Genomic DNA, 25,487 nt, shown 5'->3' on the forward strand with positions numbered 1-25,487 from the left:
AATATGTGGACACTGATCATCTCCAGAATTGCATAAAATTTAGCAATTCGTGTAACTGGCTGAAGGGCATCAAACCAACAGACTGGTCTTCTGGCAGTCAGTGCATACACAGAGCAGGAATTCAACTTTTTCCTAAAAGTTCATGTCAAAGAAGTTTTAATAGAAGTAATTGTTAGCATGCTTAAACCTTCCAAAAATGAATAGTTGTATTTCAATAGTTTCACTTCTAATCTGAAAAAAAAAGAACTTGATGAGCTGAGTTCTTCTACTACTTCTTGCAATCCCTCTTCCCTTGGAGCCTTGCTGCCAGGAGACTGTCCTGCCTTCTCCTCAGCTTGAAATATACTGAAGCAGATCAGCTTCTCAGATATAAGATTTCCTCCCCTCTCCCCACTTTGGATCCCACCTATGTCCTCAGTCTTGAAAACCCAACACCAGCTCCAGATACAAGCTTCAGATTATTTTCCCCAAATAAACCAAAAGCAGTTTAGGATTAAAATGTTCAACAGTAAGACTGGTGAGCTAGAGAGATTTGTAAACAAAAAAATTCAACCATACCATGTTCCTCAACATGCTCAATGCACAGCTTCACGAACTTTGGCACCGTGCTGTTTTCTCTTTGACACAAGCTGGTGAGATTTGAACCAAAAACTTGATCTGGAACCAAGTAAAGAGACTGATTTACAGTGGAACAGGACTCGAGTGACAGAACTAGTTCAGGTTAAAACAAACCTCTACAAAGGGCAAAGTCTACTGGATACAATTGTCGCAGTATTGGAGAGGAAATAGGAAGGTTTTGAAAAGAGTTCTCAGCAGCTCCCAGCGAGAAAAAGCTCCCAGCAGGAAGAGTGTCAGCAGCTACACAAAGGTGAGCCTCCAAGAAAGGAAGTTTTGCTACTGAAATAGTTTTAATCCATCAGGTGATACTTTTAAGAGTCATTTTGTCAGTAATGTTACAGAAATTTAATGTATTTAAATGTGTCCTGTTACACTCCATTTCTGTCCCAAGTTTCAACAAGCATTTATTGCAACCTTTGTTAAAAATTCGAAGAGATAATGAACTTTAACTGGAGTGAAAGCTTTTGGCATTGCTTGGGAGAAAACCCTGCAAAATGTCATCTTTCACTGAACCCACTGTTTAACACAGCATTATAAATTAATTTACTTTCAATGTTTAAAAATGTCAGAGTCTTCTGACATTTTTAAGTTCTGACACAAATTTGTACATGACAGACTTTTACCTCAGAGCTCTGAATGGATGTAAGTTTGACCATGCATAGGCAACCTGGCTGCAAGGTCAGAATCTAAATACAGATATTTAAGGGCAATGGTAAATCTGAGTCTTATTTTCAAAACTACACAATACAGGGGGAGTATTTTCCATCATAACATGGAGCAAAAATGAAAATCAGCTTGGACAGAGAGCAGAATCTTGCAATGTCTCAGTGAATTTTAGCAACGTGTTAATTCCTCTTGCTCAGATTGTTATCACCAAAATCTTTGATAGATCCATTTCTCGGGCTTTCACCAAAGATGCCTAAATAATAGATGGCCTCTTCTGTTCAGATGCATGAGGGTGACATGGGGTCTTGAGACAGAGAAGCAAAGATCCCACTCTTAAAGGGAAAGGGTGTTGGCTTGTTTACTCTGTTAAATTAGGTACATAAGTGGCCATCTTCCCAGAATCTGGTGTATCTTACTTCAGAGCTTCTGCAAAAGAGAGGCTGCTCTTGCATTTGCATCATGCACAGCCTCTAGCCCATTTTTCATGTTCAATAATTTCAGTAGATTAACAACTCTTGAATCTTGACTAGTGCTTTGGGAAACCCAAACAGCACAGCAAACCAATTTTACAGTATGAAAATGGGCATTTCATGGCATTATTAGCTGGATATGATAAGGCCAGTGGTCCACACCACCTCAGTGCAGTGGCAGCTACTCACGCAGCGAGCTTTATAAGCAGAATCAGTAGCAAAGGATTGAAAAAGCCCACGCAGCAGAAAGCCAGGCTAGCATGCAGCTGTGGCAGGTAAAGCAATGCAGATTAGGTAGCAGAAGAAAATAGTAGCATGTAACAAAATAATTTGCTACAATTGCCTTCAACTTTAATGATTTCAACATGTACACGAGAAGTATTTTTTCTTCACATCTTAAAAGTAACTTCTGTACTTTTGATTTCCCATGTAACAAAACTTGAACATAGTTCCTTCTCCACTTAGTGCATGCTGTTTCAAGTGGATTTTTTCTTCCAAAACTTTTCACTAGTTTTTCTGCTCATACTTGATTTGCCAAGCTTTCCATTTACTAAGCTTGTTCTGCAGCAGCCACAAAAATACACTGGGCTTTTAAATGAAGACTTCCTTATTCTTCATTCGTACAATAAATGTAAAGCTGTACAGTGCACATCCAACTTTTAAAACTTACATCATGCTTTTAAATAAAAACCAAACTCTTCATTCCTTAACGCCTTTATTAAAAATCCAATCAATAGCACGCACATGTACAAATTAAACTTGGCTTAGTGTTCACTGTTGCCAATGTCAGAAGTTACGTCACCGAGCCATGACATGAATACTAAGTTGTGAAGCAGAGCAAAACGTCCAAGTCTCGGAATAATGCTTCCTTATTCCAAACAAAATTTCCATCATTTACAAGTGAATTATATTTGCAGATACACAAATATATCAAACGCCACATGCAACAGAAGCACACCTGTTAAAGTATGCGGTGAGGCAAATCACAGTAGGATTTGGTCTGGTATTTGCCTACCCATATGCTATTTTGACCCTAGTAGAGCACCACCTACAAGTCCTGCTAAAGTATACAAATAAATTAATGAATGAAGTTTTACAATGAGTACCAAGTCAATAATTTACACAAATACATTAACTGAAACCTGTGCAAATACTGTTCTTCAAATTTCTACAAGTGTGACAAAAAGAAATCTTTCGTAACTTTGATTCAAGAGTATCTGTAACACTCTTCGTAAAACAAAACAATGTATACATTCAAAAAAGGTTATGGGAAAAAGATGCTTAAGTTAAGACTCCTTTAACCTCATCCTGGTTTTCCTAAATATTTCATTTCTCATGATATGGCACATGATTGTCTGGTTCCACACCGACTAGAACACCCTTGTGTAACGGGTGAGCGCACACACTCAGCTTTGTACCCAAAGGGCTGGTTTTCCCCTGTTTGCACAAATGAGGTCAGATATCTGGATTTCCAGCTCAGAAGGGTGGAATGCAGTGCTTCTTAGCTAGAGAGTCCAAGTCCAAACGGGCTCCTGGGCCCCCAGTTTTCACTGCAGTTTGGCCAGCAACGAGCCGAAGGAGAGGGCATCCCCCGAGCAGTTTAATGGCTAGTAACAGCACTCAGAAGTACAGCAATCACCAGTTCCACTATACATCCAAGACTTTTGTTAAACCAACTATACACATGTATGTATTTTACTCTGAAACTAGACCATTTTAACCCCATTTTACACATGAACTACTAAATTCAGCTTTTCAAATTACGTCCTTCGTTAAAAAGGTTCATTTACCCTTAATGTAGCCTTTTTCACGGACAGCTTGTAATGTAGGGCGCCGTGTAAGAAACTTCTTGAGCTTCGTTTTGGTCTTTTTCTGATCTGTGGAGTCTATATTGCTGGGTGCTTTCACTGCTAAAAAGAGAAACACATTTAGCATTACTACCTACAGAACCAAAACTGCATTTCTCAGCCAAGGAACCAACTGTAAAAGAAGAAAAACAATTACGCTCCCAAACACACAAAAACCCTATTCAAATGTGCAGCACATCCTTTTCTGGAACTCCTTGTAAATAGCATCCATTTTTCAAACCACCAAGAGACAACCCTGTCACTAAAAACTTACAAAACCAACTAGATGGTAGCTTATGTATGGAATTGATGTGGAAATTCAAAAATGCAGCTATGTTTCAAAACCAGTCCTGCCTTTCATTAGGTTAACTACTTTGAAAGAAATAAATACTTTTTTGAAAATTATATACAGGGCCTAGAAGGAAAAGACAAAAAACAGTCTACCTGATTAATGTATTTATATGCACAGGAAGTTAATTCATGCATCTAAAAGAAATTTAGCTCCAAAATTCTGAAGGTGTTATTAAAAATGTTTTGTTTCTCTACACAGCCAATACATCAGCAGCAACTTAGCAAAACTGCAGCCCAAGTTAATAATGCAAATATTTACAGATGCTGTGCACAGATAAAACACAATTCCAATCAGTAAAATGATAAAAGAATTCTTATTCAAAACTATTTATAGAAAGTCAGATGCTATTTCTGTGCATTTGACAACACCTTGAAAATAATTCATTTTACCACTGCTTATTTCCCCCGTTTTAAATGTGTCATACAACAGGAGCTAAAGACATCTCACACATTTTTTCTTCTTCTTCCTTTTTCAAAGTATGATTAATAAAACATGGAGAAAAATTTACCAAGTGGCATCAAGATGTAGAATGAACTATATTAAGATTGTTTCCAAACTTCAGTAGTTTCATTTTTAGCTCTCCTTTTGAATTCTTCCCTATTTACACATAATACTGAAGATACAGAAAATGAAAACTGGCACTGCTAGAATCAATAAATGGAAAATTTTCAACTCACAACGAAGTTTCTTAGAGTCTTTATTTTCCTTCTCTTTGTCTTGTTTTTCCACTCCAGGGGAATCTGGTACCTCATCATCTAATGCTTCATCAGATTCTATTACCTATTGGATTTAAGAAGATATGCAGTGCTCAGTTTGCCAGTTCACAAAATACAGCATTAATACACACATTTCCTGCAGAGAGTTCTAAAATACACAATTTTCCCCCTATAATGTTATTCAGTTTGTTCTTTCCTGAACTCTAGATGTTAAACATCTTCAGAGACAACACCACTCTCATTGGCAGAGTGAGCTACTTTGAGAGACATTACATCACCATAAATAAAGAAATTACATCACCATCAATAAAGAAAATGTTGCTGGACACTGAACAAAGTACAGCCAGTCTTTCTTGATAATACTTCATTACATCAACCAATAAACAACAGGAGTGATTTTTGGTTGGACTTATTTTCCAAATCCAATAGACAAACATCAGCTATTTAATGGTCTGCTACAGAAATACCTGACTGAGAAGAGTAAAAGAAAATTTCTAGAGCATTTATCCAATTTGTTTTCTCTGTAAGTAAAATTTTCTTAATAGAAAATAGAATTATCAGTTGGAAAATCTCACTACTGTCAAAAGATACACTGAATTCACTCTGAAAATGAACTGTACCAGTGCCTAAAATTCTTGCCCTGTGCTCCTGCTATCTCAGCATACTCTCATTAAACACTGTCAAGTGGAAATAGAGATCATGTTGAAGTGTGGAGGCAGATACCAGGCTCTGCTGATCTTACCTGCAGCCCATGCTGCGTGTGTGACTGCAGACATACCAGGAAATGGGGAAAGAAACTTCCTCAGTTTCAGTACAACATATTCCCTTCCCAAACTGTGTCTTACTTCACTTCAGCTAAAGTGAATTGGACTGCCAAAATCTGACTGCAGAGAGCCTTCTTTTACAAGGAAGGAAACTAAAAATGAGGCATGGTTGTGCACTCCAGAGCAGAGTGAGCAGCAGCATGACTTCATGGACTAAGCTGCACTTTAACCTGTATGGCAGTGGTACCTTTAAACTCCTTCCTTCCTGTTCCATTTCAAAAGCTTTGGATAGCATTCCTACACATCAAAGATCAGTATATTCAACTACCCAAATAATGACCCCATTAAGGATCCTCTGTCACTCTTCAAGAGGCCTCAAAGCTTTTTAGGATTGGCATATTTTAAAACTATTAAATGCTTTGGAAAAACATCACCTGGGATCTAGTTTGTACAATGCAACAAGACTAAAGTAATAACTTGGAAATTTCTGTATTTAAAAAAGCGCAGCCACATCCTCTGCAGGTAGCTGTTCATCTTGTACAGCATAATGCCACAACAGCAGCCTGAGGGAGCAAAGAGAACAGAATCTGATCTGTCCTTTCTTTTGAGGAAGATCTTGTCATGCTAGCAAAAGTGCCTTGGCCAAGGGAAACAGCTACTATTACCATAAACTTTCCAAAATTACAAGTTGGCTTTAGATCTGATGGAGTTTTGTACCCAAAGCTTCAGTGCTTCAAATTATCAGGTAGTCTAATGCATTTTCTTGCCTTGTAGTCTTGGGTCTCTTGGCTACCAGCTCCCAGCAGTACACATCACCATTTCCTCCAGAGTGCTGATAAACCCTCCTTATTCCACCATTCACTTCCTCAACTAACCCGAAATACCTCACTCACATCTCAGCCTTTCCACCTTCACTCATTTTTAAGCAGGGAAGAAGTGGCCTGAGTTGTGTTACACAGGGCAGACAGGAGAAGGGTGTCACTGAGGGACTGGGTGACACTGCCTTGCCTGGTTATTAAGGGCCATGACATTTCCATTCCGAGAGAGAGCAGAAGATTAGGAACTTAAACCACGAGCACTCAGAAAGAAACTGAATCATTCATATACGCCTGCTGTGTTTTGGTGAGAAGGAACCCACATGTGAAAAGCACTATCAGAGCGAAGAGAAATGAAAGCCACTGACTGGCACTGAAAGCAACAAAACTGGAGCTTACGGACAGCAGCCAAGCCTGGAACTATTAAAAAGTAAGAATACACATGAAGTAAGCTTGATGTGAGAGCAATATTTTATTCCAAGATCTCCTCCAACTTCTGAATTTAAAAATGGTTAATCTTGTTTGGCAATATCAAGAGCAAATGCTTGAGCACTTTTCTAATAATTAAATACTTGGCATTATGCTGTCAGATAAGAAGAGATAATACAGTGTTTTGCCAGGACTTTTAATTTGCACTTCAGTGCAGCCACAGGAAGTGTAGAGCAGTATCAAATGCTAACAAATGTATGTCATGAAGTTGTCCCTTGGCCATCCTCCCCCTTTCATTCCCTCTCTATCAGAACCTTTCAGGTCACTAAGGCAGAACAAGTATTTGGGCACAGAAGTAAGTTCATTTCTGGGATGGACGCCAGCCCACACCTCCTGGATCTTAAGCCAGTGGACCATCTTCCTCCCTTTGCCAGTATTAATTATATTTCACTCCCCACAACCTGGAACTGCCATATCCTCAAACTCCTGCCTGCTCTCAAGAAAATCAGTAAATGAAGATGCACATGAAGCATCAGAAGTTCTTTTATCAACTAGTTTACTAAATAATATTACTGTGAAAATAGAACCTTCAAGATTTAAATACATACCTGATTATTGATGGTGTAGTTAAGAACTTTATACCATTCATTAATAAAGCTGTCATTATCTGATTGAATTAAGAGCTCAGTACCTTGGCGAGTTTTTAGCTTTAAAGAAAAAAACACAGGTATCATCAGAATTGATAAGCACACTACACTTCAAAAGTAAAATTACTTAAATCAAAATTAACTTCTTGCTGGCAAAATTGTTAGCTAATAAACAGCTACTCAAGAACATTCACCAATGAGAACAGCCATTAATAGTCTGCTTAAAATTGAAAAGCCTATCCCACACAGACATATTAAAAATGGACATTTCTTGCAGGTACTAAGATAACAGCTACATTAAGCAGGTAGAATTTGATAAAACTCAGTTTTATGAATTTTTGATTCTAAGTTTAAAGAAAATGTCTTATATTAGTAATTGAAGTACATATAATTCTGCATTTAAATAAAAAAAATCTACCTCAATAACATTCTTTTTGCTGGATTTGTCCTTCGAGGCCCAGTCAATCAATGCCCCTTTGAGATCCACTGTAAATTCTGGCTTAGACTGATTGACACCAAACTTCTAGAAAAAAATAGGAACAATGATGATAAAATTAAACCTGAAGAAATCCTTTACAGTCTTGCAGTCTTTTAAATATAACATGTATTATTTACAGTCTATACAACTTAAACCAGATACCTTGCCACCAATCAACAGGCGTGACATCAGGAAAACAAAAAACCTTCCACAGAACAACCTTTCAGCATGTCTATTACAAGCTGCTCAGCTTAAAGCCCTCAAAATTTTGTAAATTTAAATGTCAGTCAGATTCCAGCAGACCTTTTTTCCTATCACAATTAGTAGAAATCCATACAACATTTGACTGTAGCTTGATTTTAGTCAAGGTAGTCCCAAGCTAATAAGCTAATAAGTAACTGAACAAAAAAAAATCCGCAAACATTCTGCCACTTAATCAGTGGTTGTATATAAAACCAAAAATCAAACCAGAAACAGTAGGTTTGCTGGACAGGAATCACATCCCTCCATGCTGAAAGAGCACTCTCATTCATCTATTTGTAATTTTTTAAAAACATTTACCCACCTCCCCAACGCTTTTATCTTTCCTGTAGTGTTTCTTTTGCAATACTGGAGCATGTCCTACCAAGTAAACAGAACTCACTGTCTGTCTACTAAACAAACAGCAAATAAACAAAACTATGAGAAAAAAAAAAACCCTAAACATTTAACCCAGAATTAATCCTTCAAACAATTCAGAGAAAAACATAAGGGAGCTATTTTTACCTCCTACTTTCACATTCATACTAGGTATCAGAATTTTTTTTAATGAAGTACTTTTACTATGATTTCAATATACACCACATAGCTTTGAAATGTAATTCCTCAAGGAAAGCAATTCAGTGGCCCACACAAACAAAAAGCTCTAATGGCAAGTAACATGAGTAAAATATGGAACAGGGAAAGCTGGAAGTCACCCAGTTATATCAGAAATTTCATGCTGTAGTTCCAGGGAAAGCTTGTAACATCTGCCCCCCTCCTCTTTTCTTATTTCTTCACGAAGACTTTGATGTGTGAAGGCTGTTCCTGTGACAGCTCTGGGGGACCTAAGCCCCAGGACAAGCTCCTTGCTGCAAAGACAAGTTTCCAGCCTGTACAAGCACAGCCATATCCAAGGGGAGAAAAGATGGTTCAGAAAACAGGACCAATCTGCTGCTTCTGATTAAACTCCCAGCATGGATGTTAATTAATGCTAATTGTGTTTCAGAAAGGCGGTTTACCACTGGAAGATCTCCACGCCTAGAGCCCTAAGGGCAATGAAGTGTTGAATGGAAAGCAGCATCTTAACTTCTTTATTTTACCCGTGAAATATCAGAATAGGGCCATACTTCTAATTTACCCTATGCCAATTAGCACTTGGGGAAGAAATCCACACCACCTTCCACTTTCTAACTTAATTCTTAGGTATCTCATCCACAAATATTTCTTATTAATAATAGTAGAGCTTTTGAGAGAAGCCCAGCGCAGCAGCAGAGTCCACAGGAAGAGTCTCTGGGCTATTTTGGCTCTTGGAGCAGCTGTCCATTCAAGAGAAAGTCACAGAACTGCTGCACACACATCCAAAGTGTCCCAGACACGCACTTCCTGGCAGTCTAGATCAATCTTGTTGCGTGTTGGAAAAAAAATTAAATCAATTTATAGAGTTTGGCACTGGAGAGAACAGAAACCAGTGCTGAAGTCCTCTACAGGATTTAGGGCAGGGGAATGATTAGTTAAAACCATGGCCCACATGATGCTGAGAACCACAGGACAGGACTTGCTACAGGTGACATCAACACACAACAGAAAAAACTGTTACCTGTCAGTGCTGTTCTGATCAAAAGAAAAAGCCCTCCACTACATTAGCTTGCTGAAGTCACACCTAACAGATTACAGCACTACCTCCTACAGCTTTACACTCTACCCATCTTTTTGGCCTGACTCCCCTCAGCACCTCAGAGAAGCAAAGAAAGCAAAAGCTGAAGCCAAAAGTGAAAAAAAAAAAAAAAAAAAAAAAAAAGTCTTTTACCACTCCTTCACTCAAATGATGGCCAAACTGCTGTGTGAGATCCAAGAATGGGGAATCCCAGGCAAATAATCCACCTACCCTGCAAAGCTCTTCCTAAATACCAACACATTACATACTTGCCACAACCTTTTATTCAAGGACTTTTTAAGTTTACCATGCAGGCTCTCCTTTGAGCTTTCCTGCCAAGGTTCTTTTCTGCTCCTGGGTCTATGAAAATGAGATTTCAGCAGTCATTTCCCTCCTCAAAGCTTTCAGGAGCAAGTGCTGCACAGGGCTGCTCACACAACCTGCACACAAAGGTTGCTGAAGGCAACCAGACCCTCCTGAAGCCAGCAGGTTCTGCTGACAGAGGGCAAAAAAAAGCCTTTCCTTTTGCATCTGCTGCCACACAGACATTAAGTCTGCTTTCTCAAAACAGAGTGCTACCTAGTCAGCACCAGTCAGGAGAAACCCAGCTCTTACTGAGCAGACACCTCACTCTTACAGATCTCTTTTGAGCCATCTGGGAATTTTGGAAAGGGCACCCAGTGTAAGACAGAAAGCAGGAAAGGTCTATACGTGGTGCTGCCAGCTGTCCTAAATCTGAAGCTGTCCTACAGTCACTTCTGACAGCTTTTTTTAGACACAAAACAAAGTAATGGGGTGTACTTATGCTGCTTGTATGGGAGAGGTAACTTTCTGGAAAGAACAGAGTGTTTTCTTTGCTTTAGATAGATGCTGTGCAGCTTAAGGACATCCTTAATAACGTGTACTGATCTGACTGTCAAGAAATAGAAGGCTTTTTCAATCTTTTCAGGCTTTTCTCCAAGTCCTGGAAGCCTTCATAGGGACAAACCACACAGTCTGTACCGTGACATATTCTAGCATTCTTTGGAAACAGAACTGGAATTTATTATGGGATGACTTTGGATATACAAATGACACCTGGCATTCTTGGAATTCTGTTTCTAATTAGAGTTGGGTAGAATGTTTTAAGCTCTCCTCATCCATGGATGGACTGTGCAAAGAAAACTGTGGAGGGAGATGCACCTTTTTGGCCTGCAGGGGAGCTTCAAAACTAGAGCTTAAGCACAAAGAAAGAAAAGAAAGAAGAAAAAAAAATCTTTATCATCACAGCAAAATGATGGATTGTTTTTAAATCAGACTGATAGGAGGATTGGATTTGGATTTGCATTCCAAAAAGCTTTCACAAGTGCATCTGAGCTCCTGTATAATCAGCAGTGCAATACTGATGAACTGTAGTAATGCACACATAACATTCTTGGCTAAAATCACAGTTGTGTAACATAAACAAGAGTTTGCTCAGATGAGTCCTGAAGAGCATCTATTTCCTTGATGTTTGGGAAGTTTACAGGCTTGGTTTGCCACTACTGTACTTGTCACTGAGGACATGTGCCTGTTACAGAAAGCTGACAGATGAATCCTTCTAGGCAGTTACCATTTTCTTTGCTTTGTGAAGCCCTGTCACTTTGCCAATAGCTAATACATCTCATTCACACCAAAAACTGAGTGAAAAAAAATCATTAAAAAAATGAAGATTGCCTTATAAAAACTAGCCTTTTACAGAGTTACCAAACTGCTCACAAATTATCTGTTCCAAGCTTCCACATACAGAGCAATTAATTTCACAAACAAGAAAAAGACAGTTGCATCATTTTTAAAACAAGGGTAATTTATGGATTTTTGATAGCCAGCTCTTCTATGCTTGGCATTTTCAAAACATAACTATAGATGCTTAAATTACATATAAAAATTCTACAAATTTACATCACCTTTCTGTATGTGGAATATAGCCAGAATAACCCTGTGCTCTTCTCCTTTCACCTCTTCACGCACAACATTTACATTTTTGGATATTTCAATTACAGCTAGAATTATCAAACAACGTGTACACCATTGTATCAAAGGTATCATAGGCACCATACAAAGATTCTAAATTAGTTGTGTTAGACAAAATATCTGTTAAAAAACTCAGTATATCATGCTGCTTATTAGTTAAGGCACTAGTGGTTCAAATAGTAGGCAAATTTGGGATTGTGATTCCAGCACCGATGAACCAGATACGCTTTCTACTTTGTTCCAGTGGAACAATTACAAATTATTGCAATAAGGTTGTGTTAATTTGCACCTTGGATGACTTTCAAAAACAGCAAACGAGATACATGAGCTGTTATATGAAGTGTCAAAATTAAATCTTGGAAAAAGCCAAGTTTACTTTCAGGATTAGTGGCAAATAGCCTTACAGTGACAAGAGGCATGCAACAAGAAAACATACAGTGACAGCTGAAACTTGGGCAGAGTTTACATAGGTGACAGCAGGTCGATGACTGAGAGCATTTTTCCAAGTAGAAAGCAGCGAGAGCAAGAGCTCAGGAATTGAGACCCCTTGGCAAAATGACTTGATGAGAAAAAGGAAGAAAAGTGATGAAGTCAAAAAACAATGCACAAAAAAAGAAGATATGGTTATATCAATCACTGGACAAATGCTAAATATCCTTCTTGTAAGACGTAGAGGAAATGCAATTCTTATCGTAGGTCAAACTGCTAGACTTGACTTCACCTTATCAAAATGTGGATACAGAACAAAGTTTGAGAGGTGAGGTGGAGTTTTGAATACCTAAAAAAAAAAATCCTACAGAGACCAAGAAGAGTGTGTCCTGAACACTCAATTATATATCTACAAAGTCAGCTATGATTATGCAGGTGTAAAAAACATTAAGTCCTTGTAAGAGATTCTCGCTTAATATTTCCAGCTTCATTTTATTCTGTTTGTACTCTTGATATTTATTTTGCTGACCCTACTCTAGTGTTTTGACAGTACAAAACAACTGATATTGTCTCACAGAAATATTCTGACTATGGGACTTCTGCTCCACTTAAATTATCAAAAAAATTTACACATTTTTATTTTTAAATTTATTTGCTAAGATTTTAATTCATTTTTAGATTATTCCACCTGGCATAACATGACTTACACTAGTGCCCATAAATCATGCAACTCTTCTTATGGATAATTAATTTGGGCATACATCATTTATAACATTATTATAACATTCATGAACTGTTTAGCATTGTGTGTTTTAATGATATCAACATACAGCTGAAAAAGACAGTTCTTTTGATTCACAGCTACATCTGAATTAAGAGTATTAGTAGCTGTAATTGAGATTTTGGAACTTGACTTGTTACCTAGGCAAAACTTTTACTTTGCAACATGCATATTAATATCTGTAAAACTAAAATACTTTTTGGATCCTTGGCCGCAAAAGTCAACCACAGAAGTCACCAAAATCCACTTCCTGCCACACAGTGGAATTTACTTTCTCTCACACCTTTCATCTTGTTTTTCCTTCCTTTCTTTTCCCTCTGCTTGACCTCTTGCCCAACTTTACCTTTTTCATTCTCTTCTACTCCAAACTATTTATCCATCCTCATCTATTTTTTTCCAACCACCCCTTCTACAGAAGGAGGGAAAAACATATTTACAGGTCTGAAAAAACCTCAATACTATAGAAAGGAATTGTCAATTTCAATTCACTTTCCACAATGAAGCCCAGCAGGAGAAAGCGAGCCAAGTAGAAAGATCAGTAAAGCACAGCAAGATAGCACAGATCTGTAAGAGGCAATTTTGCTGGAATTCACATGACAATAATGGAAATAATGCATTGGCTCTAGCCTGTCTTTGGTTATTCCAGGAGATCCACACAGTTTAATGTCAGACCTCCAAAAGAGGCTATGTAAGCCACAGATAAAGAGCCATTTCTGTACCTATTAGTGCAGGAATGCAGCTGGATAAATACAGCAAATTTAATGATAGTGCTATTACATTAGAGGTGACAAAAAATTGAATAATGATCATCTTCAGTGTGATGTTTCTCTTTTGGTCTTCATCAGACAAAAAAATAAGTACTTGTCATGCACTATGAAGATATAAAACAAAATATGGAATCCAGCAAGACAAAGACTAAATCATAAGACAACAACACTGCACTGCTCAAATAGGCCAATGCAAGAAGCCATGTGTCAGACTATTTTCTTAATTACATGTATCACATTCAAAATTACCTGAAGTTTATGAAAAATATCCAAGAATGGTAAAACACAAAAACTTTTTAGACAAACACATCCATAAAGAACACAAAAGTATTTGGCCTGGAAAAATAACTTCAAGCCTAAGGAGGACCTGAATGTTATCAGCTTCTTGCTTGTCAAACATACATACGTACAACTGGTTTTCTTCTTATGCTACATCATAATTGTTACATTAAACTATTTTCTTGCCAACTTATACACAGGTATTTTTTTCTGTATTAGGTATATATACAGGTATTTAGGCCCTGCAAATGAGAGGGCTTTAGTTTATTGTGCTTTACATGACTAACACTTCAATGAGCCTGAGGATTGTTCCTGGGCTTACCCAGCCAGTTCCACTTCCTTGGGTTTTAGTGAACAGCAGTGATGACCCCTGTAACACTGCCCATGATGACGTCCAGTTCTTTCTGTAAATAATTGTAAACAAACATAAAATAAATTGACTCTGAACGCAGATATTTAAACCGTCCATCATTGTTACTCAGCTGACCTGTATGTTAATATAGCTAAGCACATATATAGTCATTAGTGGCATCAGTAAGTCTTAATTGCTATCATATTTGTAGAAGGGAACATATGTTAACAATCCCAGCCTGACCATCAAAGTCTAAATCAAACAAAGCTAATTAGTAGTAGAAGCAGTTCACCAAGAGAAACACCATGCAATTATAATTTCAAAGGGGCTAATCTGGAATGCTCAGCTCACTGTGTACTTAACAGATCATGCCAAACTACTGCATAATTCTGGAATTCATTGATCTGAGAAACAACTGTCCCATGTTTATATAATAAGCTCCTTTATACTGGCAATAAAGTATTTCGTACACATTTAAAAATTAAGAGAAAGAACGAGTTGTTTCAGTTGTCTATTTGATTTTACGCCAGCAGATCCGTCCTCCTGAGGTTATTAAAAAAAAAAATCTTGACAAGCCCTGAATATCTATTCCTATTGCCCAACATGAATTATTACTAAACAGCTTTCAAAGTGACAGGATGGCCATGTTGCATCTTTCTGCTCAGCAGTGCAACAATCCAGATCAATGATTCCAGCAGATGCAATGTAAATGATGACAGGACGTTGCATCAGCAGCAGCTCACACAAGCTCCTGCCTACCCAGCCCTACCAAACTCTCAGAAGCAGCTCTGAGGAACCAAACTGGAGGTCAGATGTGCTGCCCAGCTGCACTGGACTACATCAGGGTGGGTCTACAATAACAGCTGGGTGTTGGCTATTTAATCCTCAGGACAAGCATGCTTCATGTATCACAAGGTCTGGGAAACACTGAACTAGATATAATACACTATTAGATCTAAAAGATTATATTAACCAAAAACAACAAAAAAAAAAAGCTGGGGAAAAAGGCAAGAAGCAAATCTAAATTAACTCTGAGGATGTGCCACACTTCTGTAGTATTTGCCATTGATTCTCTGCAAAACACCAGAAATATAGTTAGAGAGCATCACCTCATTACACATTATGATTTATAGTGCAAATTGCTGCCTGGGACGCAGAGAAAAGATAGAAATGAGGTCACTCATCACCCACAGGAGACTGATGTTGGGCAATACACTGCTCCAAACCCTTCAGAAGCACAGAGAAGGAAATATTACAGAGCACATGGATGTACACTCCTTGGAAGTTAAAGGACAGCAAGTGAAAGTCTGAAAGCTCCTCTTACATCGATTTTATCCAAGGAGCAAGACACACTGTAACTTATATAGATTTCCTCTTAAGTAAATCAATCAATCCATCCCATTTTAAAAAGCTGTCATCAATACACCTTCATGAAACTGCTGGCCTGTGTGAAGCCCTCATGCATAAGCTCTGGCTCTCTGCAGTCCATTATCTTTAGCTCACTGTGACAAACACATGGGGTAAGGTTAAGCTGTGTCATACAGGAAAACCTCTAAGGCAAATTCAGACAAAAAGTAAGAATTTGCAAACCCCAGCAGGCTGTCGTAATACAAAAGACCTTTCATAAACCCTAAGCCCAAGCACTTTTCAAGTCCAAGACTTACCGAACTTTCTTCCCATTTTCTGTAATTTTTGTCACGTTTAATAACCCATACTTTTCTTGACCCTGTAAGATAAGAGTAAGACATAAGAAATATAAAAGAAAATCTGCTTCTATTAACATCATATCACAGAATTCAATCCATTTCTGGCAATGAGCCATCTTTGCTCATGTTATAACTTCAAGAAACTATCTTTAAGCATATTTAAATATTCAGAGATCAGCAAAATCAAAATTCCTCTGGGAAAGTACTTAATACCATTCAGAGGGTAAAAAGCTTTCCTTCATCAAGATCAAGGTTCTTTGGACAAGCCAAATTAAATAATTTGTGATAGTAGACAGTGAAAATTATGAATGTAAATTTATAATGATTTGTATAATAGCACAGTAGTCCTTTACTAACAAAGGAGGTGGGTGACAAAAAAATAACCAAAATTCCCATACAAATTACTCCTATTAATTTTAATATAATTTCATATTTTAAATAAAACATGGTTTAAATGCATAAAAAATTAACATATTCTTGTTGAAAACAGAAGAGTGGGGCATTTCTTTGATGTCCTCTTTTTTTTCCCCATCCCCATGGGAAATAGTAGAATTTTAAACTACTTAGCCAGTTACGTCTTGTTGATGAAAATTATCTATATTAGTATGCCTACAAAAGAATTTGAAGACCAGTCAGTGATTGGTGGGAAAAGAGCACTGCTGAACAAGAAGGCCATTTGCAAGTTTCAAATATTTGGAGTGAATATTTGTACTTTCTGTGTAAAAATAATAAAATGAAGGAATGTTCAAAAAAGCATTTTAGGATAAAAGGATTCACTTAAAACCATCATCTTAAGATGAGGTATCAAAATCTACTTCTTTCTGACACCTCAGCCTTGTCCTACCAGCCAGTGGTGCTAAAAGAACGCTAAATTATTTTTTTATCAATTCCTTTTCAGTAACAGCTTCTACCAGTTCCTAATGTATGAAATAGCTATTAGTTGAAACAATCAGCTAGGGAATGGATCCAAATTAGTCTTATCATTAAAAAAATGACCTCAATTCTAGATCAAATGAAAATAGAAGATAAATCCTCTTCAGAATTTTCCTCTAAATCTCAAATTTAAATGGACCATAACTGACAATACAATTTTGAAGAAAATATTTTTTGCTGGGATGCTATGGACAACACTCTTGTCAGAGGCACAGACCTGCTTTTCACAGACCTTAAAAATTCTACTTACATGTTTCAAGCCCAGCATATAAAATACAGAAAAGACACATTATCAAGGACAGAGGTTTTTAGCTGGTGGATCAGATGTTACTTCAGTCCAATAATAACTGCTGCTTTTACTCAGTTTAATATCTTCACTGGGCTGAAATGCTTTTCCAAGCCAGTGACAGATGCGTTATTTTCCAAAACTTGTATTTTCAGCAGAAGAAGTGAGTCCCTGCCCTCATCCACTGTCCAAATGGCCAAACAAATGAATTACCCCATTCTTTAGAGTACTCTCTTTGTGATCCATGTGGACCATGGACCAAAAGTCCCATGCATTGCACCCTTTTAATCAACCTCTGGCTTTTAACAAGCAGAACAGCCTGTCACCAGCTTTTACAGTGACTGAGAAACCTGTGCTCACTTCCCAAAATAAATCAGGTTTTCAATCAATCACTCACGGTGGAACCAGTGGGGACGTTCCAGAGAATTATTCAGAGAAAGTATCACACTGCTCTACTTAGCAGCAACACTAGGGGGTACTAATAGGAAAATTAATGGAATCAGGAAAAAGAACAGGAAAGCGGGTTACAGATCAAAATTCTCAAAACTTTATCAGCTTTCTTTGGAATATTTAAATCCCAGGGAACAGCTGAAGAAAAAATAGATGTTTTTTCTATTATTTGAATCAGGAGTGAGATCTTCCACAAAACACAGTTTCAAAAATTCAAGATCTGAGCCATATTTAAAGAAATTACATCACATGCAGCAATAATTACTTTTGTGTAAGGCTATCAGCTATGCTTGCATAATCAACAATGTTTATTTTATCGTGAAAAACTGCTTGAAGTATTGTAAGAATGGATTATCACAACTAAGCCAAAGAACTATTCCCCTGCATGCAGAGTAAGAAAGAAACAGAAGTTGTGCCTTTAATGCCCTGAGGTACTACCAAGGGGCTGGTAAAACTGACCAAGTTACTTATTTCAATGCTACTGTAGTACAGTCCCAAAATAAATTAAGGGAGAAAAAGGGGTTTTATACATTTCTCACTGTTTAAAAAGGAATTATCACATTTCAAATATAAACTGAAATAAAAAAGTTATTCAGCAGGCTTAGGTTTTTCTTCCAGAAGTTATTCTACTAAATCAAAATGACATCATTTATTTAAGCCAAGTCCCCTATGTCTCTCAAGGAAGACTGAAACAAAATTTTTTAAACCAAAATTTGAGATATCAAATGCTACAAACTATTACTGTCTACTAACAGTGAGGGATTCTGTGAATAGGAGGAAATTTGTTTCTCTTTATACCTTTCAAGATGCTACTACATAAGAGGATGTGACTGTTGGAAGAAACAAATTGAGCTCTACACAATTTGGCACAATTTGGCCACAGTGAATTTTTAACTTAATCTACTATCATTAAGCTGCATTTAAACCAAAGACATTCACTCTTTTTTCCTGAAAGCAGTTGGATGTAATGCATTCCTTTTAAAATGCAAAGCCTTCAAACAGTTTTATCCCATTATTTTTCCCAAGAACAAGAAGGCTTACCCTCATTTCCCTAATCATGAAAATTCAGTTTCTACAACATCTACTTATCTATTTAAACACTTTGCATACTGACTGTGGCTTGATGCTTTGGTGAAGAAGGAGATGACTCGTTTTCAGGAAAACTGGCCTTGGAAGCAGCTGATGATTCCTATAAAATTCAAATAGTCAATGTCAATGTCAACAGATGCTGTTATTTCATACAATTATTTTTTTAATCTCAAGATGCTTTCTGTCTCTCTTTTTACACATAGATTAGAAAAGTACTTCTTTTAAGCATTCATAATATTCTCAGACAGTTACATTCTAAACTTGCTTACTAAACAGTATTCTTACAGACAACACTCAGACTGGGTTAATTAGGAAGTAAACATTTGAAAAAAAGATGTTAATACATGCTGCATCAGCTTCAAGCAAAGCCTTCATCCTTATAAAGGGGCAGATTTTTTGCATGACATTGCTATCAAATTTTGACGTATATTTAAACAATGGTTTATTACAAGATACCATATACAAATACTAAGATTTTAAAAAAATACAACAGGTTTCTGTGTGGTTAGTCAATACAAGATTAGCATTAAAAATTACATATGTAGAAAAACACATACCAACTTTATTAATTTTTGTGAGTCATAATCATTAATCTTCTTATAATCAAACACTGGAAATCTCTAGAGATTTGGGGTTTTGTTTTGAACTGTTAACTACAGACCAAAAAAAAAATACTAAATCTCTGAAAACTAGAAAATTTGCCCATCTGGAGGGGAAAATAAAAAGGCATGTGCGTTGCCTCTGAAGTAATGATTGCCTTGCACAAACACACTGCTTGAAAATCTGGTAAAGAATTTCAAATGGAAGAAAAACATCACTTGTTCTCTGTTACTGTTAACACATTTCTCCCCCTCTCTCTTTTTAAATCCCTTGATAGCTTTCCTAAATCCAGTTTGCTTTTGCAGCATTACATAGCACTCTGCAGACTTGTGCTTTAAAATTCACTTGCAAATCCACCTAGAGAAGTGGCCCACTAGTTCTTTTAGTAGCATAGTAAGAGAGAACTTTAGAGCTCCTAAGTAGAACAGCCTAAATGTTCAATATTTTCAGATATCTGCAAAGAAAAAACAATTGTTCAAATTAAGAAAATCAACTGTCCCTCCTAGGAAGGTATTTTTTCCTATGCTTATCAAAATTTTTAGCTGATGGTTATATGTGGATATGTGCCATGGCCAATAAACTGTTAACCAGTATGTTTGGTATCATCAAATTCTCATGAGCCATGGCAACCCATACTTTCACTCTGACACATTTCAAGTACTCTTTTCTGCCCTATTTTCATACAATTAAGTTCCGTTGTTTTTCCAGGAAAAAAAAAAAAACAAATAAGGAGAATAAGCAGAAAACAGCTTCCCTAGGAGACAGCTAAAAAGAAAGCTTGGAGTTCATATGCCCATCCAGACAAATATCAGTTGCTTTCCTTTCTATTTCTTTCTGAATTTGAGATAGCTTTCATACTGGAAACCAACTCTGGAACAAGAAAGCCAGTATTTATGGTAATGAAATATTCCCCTTCCACATATTAATTTAAAGCAGAATATATTAACAGAGTGCCTGCTAGTGGTAATAAAACAGCTGCATTAATGCACTAAAAATTATCTGTCTTTCCATAAAACATTAGTTTATTGCTCCCCTACACATTTTAAATATTCTCAAAGCATTAATCTTGTGCTTCATATAAACTATTTTCTCCTTACCAGTAAAGAGCACATGCTGCCTACATGTTTGGAAGCTGTTAAAGGAACTTTAGGCTGCTGGCTTACGACTTCACAAATGCAGCTCAAATAGAGTTTCTGTTGGTTATTACCCATAACATTTGTGTATTTTCATGTTTGCTTCACTAGGTTTAAGCTCTCGATACATGAACACTGAGCCTTGAAGAAATGTAAACAGCTTCACTTATTCAATGTTTTACAAAAACTTCTTCATTCAGTACAACACCATATAAAGTTCTTTCCAAAAGAGCAGCACATCTTACGCCAAAAAAGAAAAAGTTAAGTCTTTCTTTAAAAGCGAAGCCACGACTTCAAGCTATCTCCAACAAAACTGTTCATACCTGTGAAGCATAAGCTGCACATGAGGCTAGAAGTGTCCACTCAGCTTTGATTTATCAGGGCTCCATCTAGGCTGTGTCTCATGGAGTGCCACAACACACTGAGTACAGAAGGATGCATGAGGCAGAGGAGGAGGAGGAGGGAGGGGAGAGCAGCAGCGGAGGGATCTCAGAATTGCTCGAGCTGAATTAATGCCCAGGGGTGCAAAGTCTCCAGCCCAGCACAGCCCACTGCCTCCTCAACACCACACATGACATACCCCAAACTGACAACTCAAAAGCTCAAGATCAAATCCAATACATGCTGCTCTGAAGAGCTAAGGCAACTCATGGAAAACAAGTCCATTAAAATGGAAACAACAGGTCAAGCAAGTAGCGTTCTGGGCAGCAGATCCACTGTCATTACAGCTACTGTGTTTTGTCCATTCAAGTTTGGTTTTGACATCTGTGATTACACAAGGCCACTCATAGGCTTTTCCTTAAATTTTCAAATCTGCATTAATTTAATTTTTTTTCTCGGAATTTTAGGAAAAGGGAACTTACAATGCCATTTCTTGGTATTTCAGTCTGAGAAGTTTGTGCTAAGATTTCAGCACTACCACAGTATTTAATTTTCCAGGAATCTTGGGATGGACTACAGCAAAGTTACAGAAACCAGCATGTCACCACCACACAGCACCCGTTTCAGTTCCTCCCTGCTCAGCTCACATCAGCTCCCCTCACCCACAGGCAGAATGGCCCAGCACAAGCAGAAATGGCTAGGAAAAAGGTCAAAGCTGAGGGAGAGCAAGGGAGAGGCCCTGTCTCTCCTTGCTGGCCTAAACAGCATCTGTTACTGTACAGCCCAAAAAGACCATCAAGAACATGCCCTAAGAACGGGCAGAAAACAGCTTTTGTTGTTACTGACTCAGCATTTTTCAGACTAAACACCAGCTCAGCTCTGGAGAGGATCAAAGCCAAGTGTTTCAGCATTTTCAGTACTGTTCTCTGCCCTTCAATAACAATATTACAACCCTGTTGTAACCATGCACAGCTTTTCCCCTGAACTAACAGTAGTTAAAATACTTCAAGGACAAGAAAAGAGCTACTATTCACAAAGTAACAGTAGTGAAGTTACTGAACAGCCCTTGGTTTTGCTGCATGTTACACACAACGATACAAGAGACCAAAAGAAAAATGAAATTTCAGAAATTCAGGCATAGTCATTTCTGGTACATTCAGTATGTCACACATCAGAAACAAGTGGAATTAGCACACTGATAACTTGCTCCTACCTTGTCGTTGGTGTCCAGCACAATTGTGCTGTGCCTCCATTTTGTTAAAACTATTGGTTCCTGTAGCCTCCTGTCCAGACTCCTACTCTTTATTATATCTCTCTGCTGCTGTGGTGAAGCATTATACTAAAGAAAAGAAAAATAAAATTGTAAGTAGAATCTAATTCATTCAAACAAGACCTGGACATACCACTCCTATGCCTAAACAGTGCCAACTTTCAGACTCCTGATGCCACCACCCAAGGGTGTTAAAATAGCCTTGGTTTTATTTTGCATTTAGTGTTCAGAATTGTCCTTCCTCCTGTAGTCCTTTCTGAAGAAGTAACTAAGACTGGTGTCTCAACGTTTGATTTCTTCTGCAGGAGAGGCTGCTGATTTTGCAACCCAACAGGGTATTGAGAACCACCAAGGAATTACAGGAAATTTGAACATTCACTCTTCATATTGCACTGACAGTACTACAGCACCTGACTAGCTCTTGTGTAAGAAAAAGAAAACCTATTATCTTGCAGTAAGATACTTAGATTGTTATGACTGCCTGGTATCTTTGACCTAAAGATTTGGGATGCCTAGGAGAGGAGACACGAGGGTGAGGACTTGCTTTTTCGGAATAAACGCATCAAATTGCTTATAAAATAATTTCCTGGTGTGGACTGTCCATACGACATACAAATGTACACATTCCATAAGCATAGAAGAAAAATATTCAGCAGGAAATAATTTTAAGACTTAGCAGAGCTGTAACAACCAAGGAGAGATGACATTTATCATAACATAGGTTTTCTAGTAACTCAAGAGCATGGAAACTCACTGAAAAAATGAGAGGGTCATGAGAAGGACACAGTATTTAACTAGATCTCACAATTGAAGCATATTTTTCATTAACAGTGTTGCCATTTTACATCATCACAATCAATACATTATAAAAAATTCCAAAAATATTTCAGACAAAGTGTTATACTGAAAACACAAAAAGGAAAATACAACATCAATGTATGCGGGGTTCAAGTAATTTATTAAAATCTCATTCTTTTTATTCAGTAACAAAAGACTAAAATCTGCACATAGAAAGAAACTTAAGGCAGCATTTGTGGAGTCACGTAAAGCACCAGAATCCACTAGGTAGGAAATAACAAAGAAAACTGAAGTGCCCCTTTCACCTGAGAAGGTTAAAGCAATAATCTTTGCAAGGACACCAAGGACACCATGAACACTAAATCTAACCAAAATTGCAGAATACAGTTATATTTGTTGCCCAAATAAAGAATCAGCATTGCTACTGCTATAGCACTCATGATGCTTGAGTTAGCTTTGTATTTTACAATGAACAGAGTTAATGCTCCAATAAGCCAACAGATGCTTAAAAGCTAAATAACTTTAGCATTTTGTTACATTATTTTAATATGCATAAGACTAGTAAAACACTCCCAAGTGAATGGATGTTGCAGTACTGAGAATAAAATTCGGTAGCTCGTGTACAGACAGAAACGTATCAGCTGTCACTGCAGAAAGTCACTTGTGAGCCTGCCTTTGTACTGGCTTCAGCACATTTCCAGTACATGAGAACTGCTCCCCTACAGTGGAGAGGCTGAAGCAGCTCTCAGTTTGTCTCCTTGTTAAATCAAAAGCTGAGCTGTGATACATGCTGAAGGGACCCTAGTACTGCCTTGCTTTCTTGTTAAGGGAATGCCTGCTCTGCCGGCGCTCCTGCAGCCCAAACGGCGGCAGCACGCTGAGCAGCACACAGCAAAACCCCTGCCAGCACTAACACCACAATCCAAACAACTTCCAGTGGAACTGGGCCTAAATCACAAAGGCTGCAACAAACAGCATTCCTTGCAGCAGCTCCATTTAGGTGGGCAATTCCAACACATTTCTCGCTACAAAACAGAACTAGAAATAGATTTACACATTACTGACACTGGTATACGTTATTTATGGAAGTCTTCAATGCACTTTCCCTTTAAGTAACTCAAGGAACTGAATAAAAAACATGTATTTTGAAGTAATTTATCTTGAATTTAAGTAGATTTTTAAAAGTTAGGATATGGACGTAGGTGATCTATACTCAAATGGTGCCCTTGATACTATCACAAGCCATCGGGAGTTAACTTCTCTAACAGACAACCCCACCTTGAAGGAGAAAAGAACTGTAACATGAAATTCAAGTTTTATTAAACATATTTAATAAGAAAGCAAAGTAACAGTATATAGAGCTCATTAACAAAGCACTGATAAATCAGGAACACTGAGGTCTATGCATCTTAGTAGCTTAAATAATTTGCATTGGTGATATAAACAGTGCTAGTAAACTGACAAGTCTTTAAAGGGAACATTTGACATTTCTGCCCCATTTTCTCACAATAGAAACTTCAACTAAATCTTTTTTTCTTGGATGTCTATGAGGCTTTTTGTTTGTTTTATTCATTATAAATAGTAAAACACACTGAGGGGGAAGGCTGATGTGGAAATAAAAAGTTTCGTGTTTCTGGGCTCAAGACAAGTCTCCACTTTTAAAATACATGAACTGGTCTGTGATCTCCAAAGAGAAACAGAGGGAGACAGAGACATCACTTCCTACTCTGTATTGTCCAGCAGAACTCACCATCCTCTAGACTAGGCAGAGTCCACTGGCCAGGGAGAGGTGGCAGAGCTGGAAGGCTTGCCTGGTTGGATGAGACCACCCTGCTACTCTTAGCTCTGCCCTCATCCAACCTCAGCTCAAAAAGCCCTGCAGAACAGCTTCAGGTCTGGTTCCCTGTCTGATGCTCTACAGGACTCCTACTTGCAGAGGAGCTGCTCTCTCTCCTCCTGCATTTGCAGTATTTACCATTATTTACCAGAAACAAGGTAAGCAATGGGCTTGCCTTCCCTCAAACAGAATCTTGTTTTTACATAACCATAAGCAGGCTTTCTATGCCAAAGACTTGGTATGATCTTGAAGACAGAAATCAGGCAAGGGTTGTCCTCTGCAATAAAATTGACCCATTCAAGACTACACATGGCCTGGTGGGACAGCCCCTGCTACACCACGTGCCTTAACAGCATCTTCTTAGTGTAAAATGTTATTTTCCTAACTCTAAAGCTTTTCAAAACATAGAACACAACTCCAAATTTACACCTACTGCTCCTTGGAAATCTTCAAAAAAGTCAAATTTTTCCCATTACACCCACCCCTCTGGCACATCATCCCACTTGTTCCCCATTTCATGGGGAGCATCTCCTATCACACAGGGGGCACACGAGCAAATTGTTCATTCTCTGACTGCACACACCAAGCAAAACGGATTTTTTTTGTAACAGTTCTTGCTGTAGTTCAAGGACACCAGTGGTACAAATTTAGGTCACACAGTATTCTTTTCATTGCTGAATTTGTTCAATACCTTCTCCAGCTACTTAA

The 25,487-nt window shown here is 37.8% G+C and overlaps 1 protein-coding gene across 5 annotated transcripts in view; it reads right to left on the minus strand.

The window, feature by feature from the left end:
• Positions 1–25,487, minus strand: part of ARHGAP12 (Rho GTPase activating protein 12) — a 75,735-nt gene that overhangs the window by 5,797 nt on the left and 44,451 nt on the right. For 3 of the 5 annotated variants that reach the window (XM_063414840.1, XM_063414830.1, XM_063414806.1), the window contains 9 exons: positions 22,088–22,213; positions 18,786–18,860; positions 15,961–16,022; positions 14,267–14,348; positions 7,743–7,847; positions 7,286–7,384; positions 4,631–4,733; positions 3,545–3,664; positions 559–657 (listed from right to left, as the gene is read on the minus strand). In XM_063414840.1, coding sequence (XP_063270910.1) covers positions 559–657; positions 3,545–3,664; positions 4,631–4,733; positions 7,286–7,384; positions 7,743–7,847; positions 14,267–14,348; positions 15,961–16,022; positions 18,786–18,860; positions 22,088–22,213 — 871 coding nt within the window. The remainder of the gene's footprint in view (positions 1–558; positions 658–3,544; positions 3,665–4,630; positions 4,734–7,285; positions 7,385–7,742; positions 7,848–14,266; positions 14,349–15,960; positions 16,023–18,785; positions 18,861–22,087; positions 22,214–25,487) is intronic. The other 2 variants (XM_063414814.1, XM_063414821.1) reach the window with 2 other exon arrangements.

This window comes from Prinia subflava, chromosome 1 (genome assembly GCF_021018805.1).
Source record: "Prinia subflava isolate CZ2003 ecotype Zambia chromosome 1, Cam_Psub_1.2, whole genome shotgun sequence".
NCBI classification, from domain to species: Eukaryota; Metazoa; Chordata; class Aves; order Passeriformes; family Cisticolidae; genus Prinia; species Prinia subflava.